Genomic DNA, 15,909 nt, shown 5'->3' on the forward strand with positions numbered 1-15,909 from the left:
GATTTTTTGGTAGAAGTCTTTGCGTTTCTTGGGAAAGAAAGGCAGTCTAGTAAAATGGGTCAGCACCTGCCAGGTGTCCGACAAACACAAGGTTTGCCACAAGTTCTGAGGCAGAATCCGAGTAGATCCTGTCAACTTAGTATCAAAGCATTAGGTTAACTACTTGTAGACTTCGCACCTTGTGTGCCTAGTTGAATCTGACGACTTTCTGTCTTTCCTTTTAACGTCACGCGTCCTAAACGTGGTAGACCGAGGACTCGTAGCCAAAGGGCTGAGGAGCCCAATCCACCACCACCACCTCAGCCACAACCCATGATGCCAGCTCAACCACCACTTCCACATGTTGTTGAGGGCGCATGTAAGAATAAGCTTAGAGCACTACCACTGAGGCAAGAGCGTAAACTACTTGAGATTCTTGATTAGTTGACACGAACAGTTGTTACAGTGTCACAAGGTAGGGGCCAGAGTGATACTTCTGACATCGAAAAAGCCAAGAAATTAGGAGCTCTTATCTATTCAGGAAGTGCGAAACTGGCAGAGGACAAATATTGGTTCATTAAGTTGGAAAGAGTGTTTTGAGGTTATGAGGTGCCTCACTGAGGATCGAGTTCGATTGGCTACTTTCCTCTTAAAGGCGAATGCTTTTTATTAGTGAGAGACTGTTCGACAAGATTACCATGATCCTATTGCCATTCTTTGGGCAGAGTTTGAGCAGATCTTGTATGATCAGTTATACCCTCATTCTTATCAGGATACTAAGCAGGCCGAATTTCTAAGGTTGAATCAAGACTCAATGACTATGTTGGAGTATGAGCACAAGTTTAATGAAAAAAAGGGCAAATGGTTCAAACCGTCCTGATCTCTTGGATTATAGGGGTCCAAGAGATTTGTGGTCACTCACCATTAGATATAAATTCAATGGTTCACTCACTCTTGCACTCCTTTTAAAAAACTTTTTTGAACCATTGAATTTACATCCAACGGTAGGTGACCACAAATCTATTGGACTCCTGTGGTCCAAGAGATCGAGACTGATGGTTCGATTGAGGATTATGGAAAGAGATTCAGACAGTTGTGACTGCAGTTACTTACCCTTCAATAAGAGCCTTGGCCCAAGCAGCCGATCGAGTGGCGAAGACACTAAGTGCACCCGGTGCGGAGAGACGACGATGGGATAAGACGAGCTATGGCAGACAATTCCAGGTCTATTAAAGAGATATGGTTTTAGTTCTGGTTCTTGAGCTAGTGTTTGGTTAAGGGAATTCGGATTAGGTTCTGGAATTCTATAATTGTTTATTTTCTACTGATGGTGGAAATATGCACTACTACATTTTACAACTTGCGCAACCAAGTTAAATTTAGTCGTACAAATTCAAGTGCGACAAAAAATTCGTCGTGCAAAGAGCGTGAAGAAAGACTTTGCGCAACCAATTTTTTCATTCGTCGGGCAAAACTGTGCGACGGTTATCCTTCGTTGCACAAAAGCTTCAGGGACGACACAACTGTTCGTCACACAAACTTACGCGCGACGAAAGAAGGTTCGTCGCGACAACAACGCACGATGGATAATATTCATCGCGCGATTCGTGTCGTAGACATTTGCAGCGCCAAGAGCTCTTTGTCACACAATTCGTGTCTACAACATTTGTGCAATGAAACTACCGTTGTCGCGCATATATTTTTTGCGCAACAAAAGACTTCGTCGCGCAAGAATAACTTATATGTGTTTAAAAAAAATTACAAATTTTATTTGTAAAATGTGAATTTGCGCGAAAGGTTTCGTCGCGCCAAATTAATATATATATTATTTAATTTTAATATTACGTTTGTTTTTTTTATTTTGTAAAAAAATAAATTTGGTTTTTTTTTTTGAGTAATAAAATGAAATTGCAATAAAAAAATGAATTGCAAAGAACACATTTATTATATAAAATAAAATAAATGTATACTACAAGAGAAATATTTAAAAAATAATTACGAAAATAAAAAACTAATCAAATAATGATCTAAAATCTACATTGTCGTCTGGCACATGCGGCTCGGAGGTCTGGGGGTCTACGGGGGCCGTCGTTCTGGTAGGGATGCTCGGGGTGGACGGACTCAGAGGTCGGCGCATCAAAATGTGGGACTGGAATGCCGGACTGTGCGAGGGACTGCAGAATGACCGACATCTGACTCTGAAGAGTGGCCACGTGTGCTGTCAAAGCAGTCACCTGACTGTTTGACTGCGCTGATGAACGGGGTCTGGGTTCCCTCCGCTTGGCATTCCCCATCCCTCGACAATATGTCCCTAGTCTCCTCCCTAGAGTCTGATCCAATGTCTCCATCAAGATCTGAAACCCAGCATCCTGTGGAGGATCCACAGACTTGATCGGAGTATCGGGAGAAAGTTGGGAGGAGGACTCCTGAAGAACCAACTGGCTCCTCTCCACCATCGTCGTCTATTTAGCATAACTTAAAATATAAATTAAAACATTTATATAATAACCTTTAAACTTGAATGCGTAACATAAGAATTAAAATTAAATAATACTTACATGAAGGGACTCGGTCAACTCATTCCCAGGTCGAACATAAACGTCGCCAAAGACATCGATCTCTGGGAATTTGGACCTCCCCTAAATTGAACAAGAGAAGAAAAATATTAGTACGAAAAAAATAAATTAAGAATAATGACATATTAAAAATTAAATAAAAATTATTTTATTATTACCTGTCGCCGTGCATCCATCCTATAAGAGAATGGCCTGCAACCTGAATGATGGAGAAGAGTCTTCTTCTTCCTATTGCCCTTATTGACTTTGGCTTTATTCTGTTATACAAAAAATAAAACGTATTAGTTGAAATTGAAATGAAATATAAAAAATTAAATAAACATTAGTAAGAAATATATGATAAATTTGAAATTCATATTACAAATTACCACAAAAGCGGGCACCAAAAAATGAGCGCAGAGCCACGCAAAACTATCCTCCCGTCTCTCAAGCTCCTTCGGGCAACCCTCCTGAAGAGCAACTTGCGAATCATCAAACGCCTCAAAATAATGGTGCAAGTCGCTCTTCCACTGTTTGTACCTCTCAGAGAAGAGTCTGTTGACGTACGCCAACGACACATTGTCGACGTCCTCCAAGTTGTAGTTCGTCTGCAATAAATTAATTACATACATTAAATAATAGAAATATAAAGTTTGAAAGAAAAAGAATTAAAAGGCCTACATACCGACAACTAGCCACGAATCTCCATCTTGATCTCGTCAGGCATGACATTCCAAGACTTCCATTTCATCGGGCAATGGCTCTGAACGACATGACCAATGTCGTGGGCCAAGGAGCTATACAACTCCGCCGTCGGTGCAGCCCAATGTCGCTCATCGTATCTGATGTTGATACGACTGTTGGTCACCCGGGTGACCTTCGCTGTCTTTAACTGCAGACACGGCCATCGGGTGTTCTTCTTGGCTGCAAAGAAAGATGACATTAACGTTAAATAAATAACAAATTTAACTATAAAATACACACACAAAAACAAAAACAAAAAATAAATAAATAAATAAATAAAAAGAACTGAAGTTGAAGGAAATCTATACCTGGCTGTGACCCCGACGCATCAGTCGATGTGGTGTCGGTGGTGCTGGCAGGCCGGTGGTGTCGGTGGCACTAACAGGCGTCTGGGACCCGCGGGACCAACTGCCAAGTGGTCCATCAGTACTAGCGCAGTGGCAGCAGATGTCGGCTGAGCCGGGGGCCCTGAACTTTGTGTAGTCGTCACTCCCCTACGACGTCTAATAAAGTCTGACATCTGCACAATTTCATTAATATAGATACAAATTAATAAAATATACGAATATTTGTAAGTACATACAATTTTATTAAGATTCTTGACATAGGGTTTGCGAGTTTGGAGTATCCGGGACTTCTATCCACGATCCGTTTAATCCTACACGATCCTAGAAATACAAGGTACAACATACGTGAGTTTGAGTTCGATCCAACAGTCCGAACAAACCCGGAAATTGCACAATATGCAAAATCCGTTCGAGACTCAAACGGTAACCAAATTCCAATCCGAAAAGACCTACGCGTTAGTGACAACTAGGGAATTGCACTGGGACCCAATGCACGACTGCTACAGTAGCCCACGCACCACCACACGCCCCGGCAGCGCGTGGGTGTCCAAAGCGATACCAATCGCTGGAAAATTCTAAAAACTAAGGGCCAAGGTTCCTACCCTAGGTTGAAAACATCAATTGGAGCCACTATTGTTCTCGGACCTACCTCGAAAAATGGCCGGAAGTGGCCAGAATTTAAATTCAAAAACCGGCCGAAACTTAGGGTTTAAAATCGATTGCCCTATTGCGACAATTAATTAAATCCTACCAAACCATCAGCTAAAGCATCAAAAATAGTCAAGAAACCACACCTCAGCTGTCGAATTTGGTCGCCGGAGGAGAGAGAACTAGGCCGGCGAAGATTCGGTGAAAACTGAGCAAATTCCGATGGCAGGCTCGACGGTGATGGCGGGGAAGCTCTGGGGTTCGAAGGTTGTGGCGTCGCGGTCCAAATTCTGGTGGGGGAGGGGGCTGAGGTAACGAGAGAGAGAGAGAGAGAGAGAGAGAGAGAGAGAGAGAGAGAGAGAGAGAGAGAGAGAGAGAGAGAGAGAGAGTTAGGGCAAAAAATCAGAAAATGGGGAAGAATGAGGTAATCGCGTCGCTTTTGAAATTTTATTCGATTTTGAGCGACGAATAACTAAAAGCGTCACACAAAATATTTTAAATGATTCTTGCGCGACGAAAGAGATTTTATTTCCGTCGCGCAATGTTGTGAGTCCGCCAAAATTTGGAATCAGGGTAGGGTTGTGCGATTTTGCGCGACGCGTAGTTATATGTTTCGTCGCGCAAGGTTGTCATTCCGCCAAAATTTTGGGATTTAGGGTTTAGCGGGAGAGAGAAAGTGAAAACTTTGCCCGACGAATATGGAGCAGCGTCTCGCAAAGTTGTCAGTTGTTCACTTTGCGCGACGCAGAAAACTCTATCCGTCGCGCAAGGTTGTAATTCTGCCAAAATTTGGGGTTTAGGGTTTATTGGGGGAGAGAGAGAAGGTGAAAAGTCTGCCGAGATTGCACGATGAGGAAGTCCCCTTTCGTCGGGCAAGCTTTTGATTGCCAAAAATTTGGGCCAAGTGTTCAGGGGGAAGAGTGGTAGATCTGAATGAGATTGCGCGACGAAGATTTACACATTCGTCGCGCAAGCCTACTTTCTATGCACTTCGCGCGACTGAGAAGTACAATTTTCGTTGCGCAAGATTTACACTCGCTAAAAATTTGGACCAAGTGTTCAAGGGGGGACAGAGTGAAAGGTATGACTGAGATTGCGCGACAACAAAGCAATAATTTCGTTGCGCAAGACTGTTTTCTACACACTTTGCGCGACGAATTAACCTTATTCGTCGCGCAAACCCTAAACCCTAAACCCGAAACTAGTTTCAATGATCCAACCGGCAAACTTGTTTTTTTATACTTCGAGATCGTATATGCCGAAAATCGGAAAAAACAAACTTTAAGAGATCAAGTGACGGAACAAAACTTTTCGACGGTTCTAAATGAAAAGTCATGATTTAACGATTATTTTAATTCCGATTTTGATGATTTTTTACAGCTACATTTCTTGACCCTATATGAATACAATGACTGAATTTGATCTTCAATTTAAGATGTTTACACTAGGGGATACCACATAATCTTATGTTATATTTAACGAAAGTATAAATAAACTCTTCATTGTTGGTGAATATATGGTTTTGATGACATACGCATTCTACCAAACTAGTTTCAGTAATCTAGCCGTCAAACTTGTTTGTTTATACTTCGAGATCATAGACCCCAAAAATCGGAAAAAAAAAAACATTCAGAGATCAAGTAACGGGACAAAACTTTTCGACGATTATAAATGAAAAGTCATGATTTAAATGTTATTTTAACTCCGATTTTGATAATTTTTTACAGCTACACTCATTGGCCCTATATGAATACAATGAACAAATTCGATCGTCAATTTCAAATATATATGAGTATATATATTATATTATAAAATAATATATATTTGCGCGATGAGAGGTATCCTGTCGTCGTGCAAAATTTCATCACGCGACGGATGTTAGGTTGTCGTGCAATGTTTTAACTTTTCGCGACGAGTGGATTGTGGGTCGTGCAAACTATGGGCAACGAGGAGTGATTTGTCGCACAAGGATTTGGCGCCATTTAGTTATTTAGGTCAAATTGTGTATCATTTTCATTTTTTAAAAATGTTTTGTGTCAATAATTTTCAAACTTTGTATCAAAAGGGTTTGGATATATTTATTTATCAATGTTTTATAACAATTTTTTTTTTTCATTTTTCATTTTCTTGTATATGTCAATTTATTTAATAATATCTCACGCGGTTGTTGTTGCGTTGACCTAACTCGCTTGTTCTTTTTCTTTTATAAAGTGAAGTGATAAACTTTCATAAACTCATGAAAAGTCAATAAAAGTTAGAATTGGATACAACCCCCTTAGGTTAGATTGTTTATCATTTTCATTTTTTAAAAGTGTTTTGTCAAAATAAATTAAAAAATTATTATTAAAAGGATTTGGATATATTGATTTACTAATGTTTTATAACTAAATTTATTTTAATAATGTTTCATTTCTCCACATATGTAAGGTTTGGATATAACAACTACATATATTCAAACATTTGTATTACACAAAATCTGTACACTAGCATAATAAAATTACAAAAAAATTCATTATTCATGATCTAAACTATAATAACTTTCGTTATCGTCACTATCATCACTTTCGGTCTCCCAATCCTCCTCCTCCTCCTCCTCCTCTATAACTACATCATCGTCGTTGCTCGGGCCCACTGCAACATCAAATCGCAGAAGATCACCGAGGTCAATTGTAATTGACTGAATCGGTATTTCGATTGAAGACACTCCTTGTATTTGAAACGGTTCTTGTATAACATTTGTATCTCGAAGTATTTCCGCATCATTTTCCATTGAAGATTCTAAACGTTGGTTAGCCACATTGTCGACGTCGTTGTCAGTTGGGTCTAGTTCTGGTATAGCATACACGTTCCTATGATCCATCTTCTGAACAACTTTCCAACCACTCCTAGCTTTAGGGTCATCTAGATACACAATTTGTGTTGCCATGTTTGCCAAAATGTAAAGGTCGCCATCATACCAAGTTATGTTAATGTTCATAGATAGTAAGCCATGGTCGATTTTAACACTTCCCGGCCTATTTGGGTTTCTATTAAATCATCGACACTTAAACATGATTACTTGGTATCGATCTTTGTAAAGCAATTGAACGACAGTTGTGAGTAAGCCATAGAAATCAATGTTCGTACTTTCGCCTCCACCTGAGACATGGACACCGCTGTTTTGCGTACACAACTAGTCATCTCGTGCAGCCCCCAAAAATTTGACACCGTTAATATAACAACCCGAAAACAATTCAGCGCGAATCGGGCTGAACGCCAAGTTATATAACTCATCATTGTAAGTGGGGGAATTCGATGATTTCAACTTATTCACCTAATATTATACTTCACATGTTAGTTTGACAAAATTAAATACCACAATTTATATTTGTCAAATACAAAACACTTATAACTTACAAAATCCAAAAACCATTGTGGAAACAATTCATGGTGTTTCTGGGCAACCAAATGTGATGGATGTTCTCGCTTTATCATCTCTTCATGCTCATCTAAGTATGCCATTATCTCATCACAATTGTTTAGTACGAACCAATGCGCTACCTCCATGTCATTTCTAGAAAACGACTCTCCTCGTCCAGGATCTCCAAAGGGTCATGCGCTTTGGGCAAAAATAGAAAGTTTTTCCTTTCTCATACCTTCGTCATTATTGCGCTGAGGACGATTGAAAGCCGTCTCCACATCTTTTAAATACATTCCACAAAAAGAAAGCGACTCATATTGAACCCAAGCCTCTATAATTGATCCTTCGGGCTTCGCCCTGTTGTGTACACTTTTTTTCAGCTCTCCGAGAAGCCTGTCAAAATAAAACAGTATGATACACATTAGCAAGCCTGTGATAATGATGCATACACAAACGATAAGGATTATATACCTTTCTATTGGATACATCCAGTGATAGTTGACATGACTAGCAAGCAATGCCTCTTCTGGCAAGTGAACCATCACATGCATCATACTTGTGAAGAAAGCTTGAGGAAATATCATCTCAAACTTGCATAGGACTTGGACAATGTCATAGCGCAACTGAAACATGTCTGTCTTTCACAATGTTTTTGCCGTCAGTTGGGAAAAAAATCTGGACAGCAACATGATTGGCTTCACAACATCTTCCGACAATAGATGTCGAATACCCACAAAAGTAGGGGTTGCATAAACGCATGGCAGTCATGGCTCTTAAGTGCAGTAAATTTACCCCCATCAACATTCACGCAATGTGCGATATTATAAGCATACCCATCAGGAAACTTTACAGACGATACAAAATTTAGAAACTCTTTTTTGTCATTCGGTTTCATAGAAAAGAATACAAGATCCCTTCTAGCTTTATCACTGTCCCTATTTATCCATAAACCCCTTCGTATGCCCATTCTTTCCAAATCAAGACGAGCTTTGATTGTGTCCTTTGTCTTGCCCTCGATATCTAGAATCATGCCTACCAATGTGTCGAATACATTTTTCTCAACATGCATCACATCTAGATTGTGCCTCAATTTAAGTTTCGACCAATATAGGAGCTCAAAAAACATAGGCTTGTGCATCTAGTTCATATGTGTAGAAGGTCTGGGTCGACTAACTATTTTTCCGAATGGAGCAAAATCCAAACGGTTAAGCTATTCCAAGATCTCATCACCAGACCATTCTCTAGGTCTGAAGCGAAGCTCTGTGTTCCCGTCGAACTCTTTATCTTTTTCCTGCCACTCGTGGTCCCATTGCAACCATCTTCGATGACCAAGGTAACAAACTTTTTCATCGTGCCAACCAGAAGTTACATCTTCCTTGCATACAGGGCATGTCATATAACCTTTTGTGCTCCACCCAGAAACCATTGCATATGCCGAAAAATCATTCACAGTCCACATAACTGCTGCCCGCAAAGTGAACATCTTCCCAGTTGATTTATCATATGTGCAAACACCGTTTGTCCATAAATCCTTCAGCTCATCAACCAGCAGCCTTAAGTAAAGATCGATTGACCTGCCAGGATCCTCAGTTATCAAAACAGTCATCATCATGTATTTTTTTTTTCATGCATTTCCAATGCGGCAAATTATATGAGAATACGAAAATCGGCCAAGTGCTGTGGTGTTGGTTTAGAACCCCATACGGATTGAATCCGTCAGTGGCAAGTCCCAATCTAACATTTCGGGGATCAGCAGCAAACTCGGGGAACGTTCGATCGAACTCTTTCCATGCCTCCTCATCTGCAGGATGCCGCATCACATCATCGTCTACCTGTTTTTCCTTATGCCATCTCATGTCTGTAGCAGTATGCGTCGACATATACAATCGCTGCAACCTAGGTTTCAGGGGCAGATAACGCATGACTTTTTGTGGGATCTTAGTCGTTCTATTCTGAGATGTCATTTTGAACCTCGACTCATTGCATATAGGGCATGTATCCAACGTTTCATGCTCATTGTAGAATAACATGCAATTTTTTTTGCAAGCATGAATTTTTTCATAACCCAATCTAAAACCATTCAACACCTTCTGCGCGTGTTTATGGTCTTTCGGCAAACAGTTGTCCGTCGGAAGCATTCTCTTGAAAACTCCTAAAAGGTAATCGAAACACAGGTTCAACATATGATACTTTATTTTTCCATGCATTAGCTCTACAATGGCTGTGAGAACGGAAAAGCTCTCGCACCCCGGGTATAACTCTTGGTTGACATTTTGTAATAGTTTTTCATATTGTTCAAATTCCGAACTGTCTATTGGTGTAGGCACGTCATCTTCCCCTTCGTGATTGATGTTGGTCGATGCAAATGGAAAAGCATCCTGTATAATATCCATGACTTGATCATTAGGATCCACAATAGGTTCAACATTGTCCATTCTTGTGGCATTTGAAGACGAAGCATGGTCTAATTGTTCTCCATGAATGTTCCAAATGCTATATGTCTCAATCATTCCATTCCTTACTAAATGAAATCCAACATTTTCAATTATCTCCCACAACGTGTTATTACACCTCATACAAGGACAACGGATTCTAGCCGGGTTGTGTCTACGTGCAAACTCAATAAAATCCTCGATTTCATCGTCTGCGCATCTATTCGGGTTTTGTATCCACCTTCTGCTCATAATTCCTGAAACCACAATCACAACAACTTCATACGAAGTTATAATGTTACCTTATGCCTCCGGTAAGGGCCCTATCCCATTCGGGAATGCATAGTCTTGTCACGTAACCTATGGCTATATGAGATTAGATTTCGATATGGATGAATTTCGGCAGCATCTCGATACAGTTCTTGAGGTGGGCATAGGTATAGATACCTACGTACCACCCGAAGAACGTACCGAGATGACACCGAAATCTCCACAATCGAAACCTAATCCTGTAGCCGTAGATTACAATTCAAGAATTACTTGGACAGCAGTCATGCTTTATGCATCTATGCACGAAATCCAACTAATCTCGAACGAGAAACTAAATGTTACTAAATATAAAAATATCAGTACGAAGTTAATTTCAATTAACTTCATACATCATAACACATTGTGCTACGTCACGCACAATTTAACAACATAATATAAATATAACTTCACAAAAAAAATATAAACATAACAAACTAATTTTAACATTTGTAATATATAAAACGAATAAAATACCTTCTCAATCGTTCTCCACCAATCGCAAATTACAAATATCCCTAACGAGAACAAAATTAATTGCATTAATACGAATTTACATTAATACTTTTAAACTAACGACAAAAAATATTTACCCAATGAACGTACTGAATTTCCAGTAGAGGCAGCGGCAGAGAGGTTAAGAGAGAGGCAGAATGCTATTTTTTTTGCATTCTGCCTCTGTAATGGCAGAATTCTAATATGAAGAAGAAGGACTTTGTGTGACGAACTATTGATTTTGTCGCGCAAACTACCGTCGCGAAAAACCATTTTTTTGTTGCACAAAACGACTTTTTTCGTTGCGCAAGCACATGTCGACATCAAACTTTTGCGCCACGCATGACATGTTTTGTCGCACAAACTTTCGTCGGGCAAAATCTATCTTTCGTCACTCAAGAATGTACCGACATCAAACTGTGCGCGACGAAAACTATTTCCGTCGTGCAAAAAAAAAAAAAATCCCCCCTCAAGTATTTTGGGGCCAAACAAAAATATCCCTCGTTTTCTTACGCGACGATAAATGATGTCGTCGCGCTAAGGTGTCTTTTGCGACGAAACCTGTCGTCGCACAAGTTTTTGCAGCCAATTAACAGGATCCACTGTTTTGTGTTCACCTTTACGCGGCAAAGTCTCCTATTGCCGTGCTAGGTTTTCTTACGAGACGATTCTTCTCGCCGCGCAAGTGTTTGGCTCCAACAAAAAACCCGGGTTTTTTTTTTCCTCACTTTGCGCGATTAAGTAAAATTTCTGTCACGACGAATATTTTGCACGATTTTGTAAAATTTGGTAGAGCCAGTTTTCAATATTTTGCACGACGAATATTTTCCTCCGTCACTGTAGTGCATTTTGCGCGATGAATTCGTGTTCGTCACGCAAATACTAAAACATAGTAGTGATGGCTGATGAAATTTTTGCTTCTGTCAAGAACCATGTCTCCTAAATGACTGAACGTGAGCTCAATTTGCCTTTTACAAGAGAAGATGTGGGGTTGGAATTACATTTTATGGCTTTAATGAAATCTCCTGGTCTTGATGGAACGCATGCTTTATTCTACAAGCATTGGGATGTTGTGGGGAATGATATTTGCCAACTCTGTCTGAAGTGCTGATTCCCCAACAGCACCAATAAAAAATAAAATACAAATAAGAGTTATGACATTAAATCTCATATTGCAAAGGGGGCACTAGCACGAGCAAAAATGGTTGTTTCAGCTCAGCAACCCCATTATGTTGAGGAGTATGTGGTTGGAAAAGCGCTTTGTAAGTGAAGTGAGTTGAAGCAAGCAGAGTTTGGAAAGTAGCGGAGATATACCCCAAAATCAGAACGGAAAACCTTGATTTTAGTAAATTTTTTCATGTGAAGCGGGCCTCACTAGTAGCGCTCCTCCTTTTTTCAGCTGGCATCAAATCAAAGCTTGACAAAAAGGGGCGCGCTAGCCCATAACCTAGGTGGGTTGGGAAAAGCCCTTTCTATGTTATAAGCCTAAAAAAATTCCTTATTGAAAGCTAAATGGAAGTGATAGTGTTGTTAGGTTTAACCATTCACTAATTGCTCTAAATCTCAATTACTATATCATAGTAGTTTTTCTTTGTTAGATCGTGACCGACATTGGTGCCCCCCTCAGGATGGTAATTTAAAACTTAATGTGGATGGTGCTTTGGATTCGAAGGATGGAATTTGGGGTGTGTGTTTGATCATACATGACTCACATGGTGACATGGTGGGCTCAATTGCTATGCATGCCCATAGTCTCTTGTCTGTGCTGGCAACTAAGTTGTATGCTCTCAAAGTTGGTCTCTCTTTTGCCTTAGATGCATCACTTCTGCCTCTAGTAGTTGAATTTGACTACATTACAGTTGCTTTCAAAGGAAGAAGATGTTTAGCTCCTGAGGGAGTGCTTGTGAAAGAGATTCAGCGTCTCTTGAGGCAATGTCTTCATGTGCTCGTATTGTTTTCCGTACTCCAAACGAAGTGGCGCACAGTATTGCACCTTTTAGTCTTAGTACAGAGGAACTTTGTTTTTCGTTGGATATCAAACCTCTATGAATTCTATATGGCGTCAGGGAGGATTGGCCTCGAGTTGTCTAATTCTTATAGTAGGTGATTGACACTTCTGTTTAGTTAATAGAATGGATGGTACTCTTTTCTATGTGGGGGTTTTATCCCATGTGGTTTTCTCCGAGAAGGTTTTAATGAGGCCACTGTTTTCATATGCTAGTTTTTACCGTATAATATTACTCATGGGTTGAATGAAATACCACTTTCTCTCAAAAAAAGGGGCAACCTAAACCATTTTTGAAATAATAAATCATTATCAATCCGTGTTTCAGAGTGCTAAAGGTCCATGTAGTTTCAATTTTGTCAATTTTATCCCCGTAATTTCAGTTTTGTCAATTTTGTTATCATAGTTCAATTCATAGCAATTCAAGCGACATTGTAAAATTCCTCCAAAGAAATGCAAATGTCGATTCACTTGTGATAGCCGTGAGACTTCAATACAATACCTACAGTAGACTTGATTTTTATTCTTAGTTGACTTGACCCTTGTTTTCATCGCCATCACCATGATCAACTTTCTTGGTCTTGAGCATGGCGTTGGCTTGTCTCCACTTATGGTATTTACCAAACAAGACCTCCATTTCTTCGAGGGTTCTGCCCTGTGTTTCCGGAAGCATTGTATAGAAGAAGACCCAAGCCAACACTCCAATTCCCGCGTAAAGAAAGAAGGCCCCGCCAATCGTGATGGCCTTGTACAAGGAAAGAAAAGTCATGGAGACGATGCCACTTATCACCCTGTTAACGGCCACTCCCAAACTGACTCCTTGCGCACGCAGCTTCAGCGGGAAGATCTCAGAGCTATAGACCCATGTGATGGGCCCCAGACCGATAGAGAAAAATGCAACGTTGAATAGCACCATGATGATGCACAATGCGACGGCCCACGGGATTTTGCTGTCGTGATTATCGATGATCGTAAGCGCCGCACCGAGACACACAAGGGAAAATATCATTCCACCCATGCTGGTCAGAAGCAATGGGCGTCGTCCGACCCGATCAAGGAGAAACGTGGCGATAAAGATGAAAATGGTCTTGACGAATCCAACGGCCACGGTTGCCAGTAGCGTGTGCTCGTAAGAGGTGATCCCGGCCTTCGCAAAGATCCTTGGGCTGTACAAAACGACAGAGTCTATGCCCGTGACTTGTTGAAAGAAATGGATACCAAGGGCTGCGATTAAAATGTGAAGAACGGCCGGTGTGGGATGAATCAGTTGTCTCCACACACCTTCGCCGTGGCTTTGTTTCGTGACCGGAACAACGTCGTCGTTTAAGTGCATGGGGATGCCTGCAGCTTCTTTGATGTCTTCTAGCCTGAGTTGAGCCTCTTCCTTGGAAGTTGAGGTTTTGTCGAGCACTCGCTTGGCATCCCCGAGCCGTCCCTGCATGACCAGCCAACGAGGTGACTCGGGCATGGCTAAAACGCCGACGGCAAGAACCACCGCTGGAAGTGCGCCGAGGGCGAGCATGTACCTCCAGCCCAAGTTGGTTGGGAGCTTGGAGAAGGCATAATTGGATACGTACCCCAATAATATGCCAAGATTGACAAACACCTAGATATATATATATATATATATATATATATTTTTTTTTTTTCAAATAAACAAATTAATCAATTAGTAAAAATTCCACACCTACTGTCCGAAAATAAATATACATACACAATTAATCACAACTCTTTTTCCTTAATTAATCTTGTTTTTTGGTTTGATTAATCTGAAACAAAATATACATAAACCTTTGTAGCTCAAGTGGTTAAAGTAATTACAACTGCAGTTGAGTTCATGTGTTCATATCCCCCTCATCATTATTACTTGTATAAATCAAAGGGAAAAAAATTGAAGCAAAATATAAAGCATGAGGTACTTGTGGAATCTAATTACCGAAAAAGAAAAAAATATATAAAGTAAAGAGACAAATAATGAAACAAAACAAACCTCTGGGAAAGATGTGAGGAAGCCACGATCCAACGTGGGAGAGATCTCGACAGTGTAGACCGGGGCGATCATGAGACCGTAGCCGACGCCGATTCCAGCGACAAATCGGCCAAACATGAGGAAGGCGTAGCCGGGAGCAAGACCCATGAGGAGAGCTCCGACAAAGAAGATGACTCCAGAGAGGACAACGGTGTACCGGCGACCGATCCAATCAGAGGTTCGGCCGGCCAAGGCGGAGCCGATGAGGGAGTAGATATTTAGAGTGCCCGCAAGGACTGCGATTTCGGTGTCGCTGAGTTTGAGGTCATTTTGGATGAAGATATTCGCCCCACTCATTACACCAATATCTGTGTACACAAAATTAATATAATTAACCCACACTCCAGTACAATTCACGCACTTTTCCCTCAAGGATTGTGATTAAAAATAATAAAACAAGCGCCAACTTCATGCTGACTATTTTCGGGGGCTAACAACAATTAAGAAAGAAAAAATAAATTTTATTTGGCTCATGAATTTTGAAGAACTGAGGGTGTAAAGGATACTTACCATAACCCAATAAGATTGAAGTCGTGCAAGCCAAAATGGCGCAGGCTATAGCGAACTTGTTTGTCTTGGGTTTCTGTGGGGGATCAAAGTCTGCAATACGATGGTCGTTCTGGAGTTGGCCGGAGACAGCACTGTCTTCTACTCTTCGGTCAGCCATTTTGATATTTGGAGAGAGAGAGAGAGAGAGAGAGAGAGTGATCACTTATCGATAAGCGATGAGGGAGAGAGAGAGAGAGAGAGAGAGAGAGAGAGAGAAAGAGAGAGAGAGAGGAAGAGAATATATAAGCTAACTCTAACCTATAGAAGTTGTATGGTTTCTATCCGTTTGCTGGAGCTGCTGTTGTTTTGGGCTGGTGCCTGCGTTGGTTTTATTTTTGGAAACAAATTCTGGTTTCTATTAGTGGCGCCAATCAAATTCTGGTTTCTATTATTGGGGTTGGTTGGTCCTCATGGACCGAT

At 40.6% G+C, this 15,909-nt stretch overlaps 1 protein-coding gene across 1 annotated transcript; it reads right to left on the reverse strand.

Moving 5' to 3' along the window:
* Positions 13,396-15,621, reverse strand: LOC18766958 (polyol transporter 5). The gene is made up of 3 exons (XM_020570672.1): positions 15,451-15,621; positions 14,902-15,248; positions 13,396-14,517 (listed from the first exon to the last, which is right to left on the reverse strand). Exons 1-3 carry the CDS (start codon positions 15,605-15,607, stop codon positions 13,438-13,440), a joined length of 1,584 nt encoding a protein of 527 aa, XP_020426261.1. The 5' UTR covers positions 15,608-15,621; the 3' UTR covers positions 13,396-13,437.

Source organism: Prunus persica, chromosome G8, assembly GCF_000346465.2.
Source record: "Prunus persica cultivar Lovell chromosome G8, Prunus_persica_NCBIv2, whole genome shotgun sequence".
NCBI classification, from domain to species: domain Eukaryota; kingdom Viridiplantae; phylum Streptophyta; class Magnoliopsida; order Rosales; family Rosaceae; genus Prunus; species Prunus persica.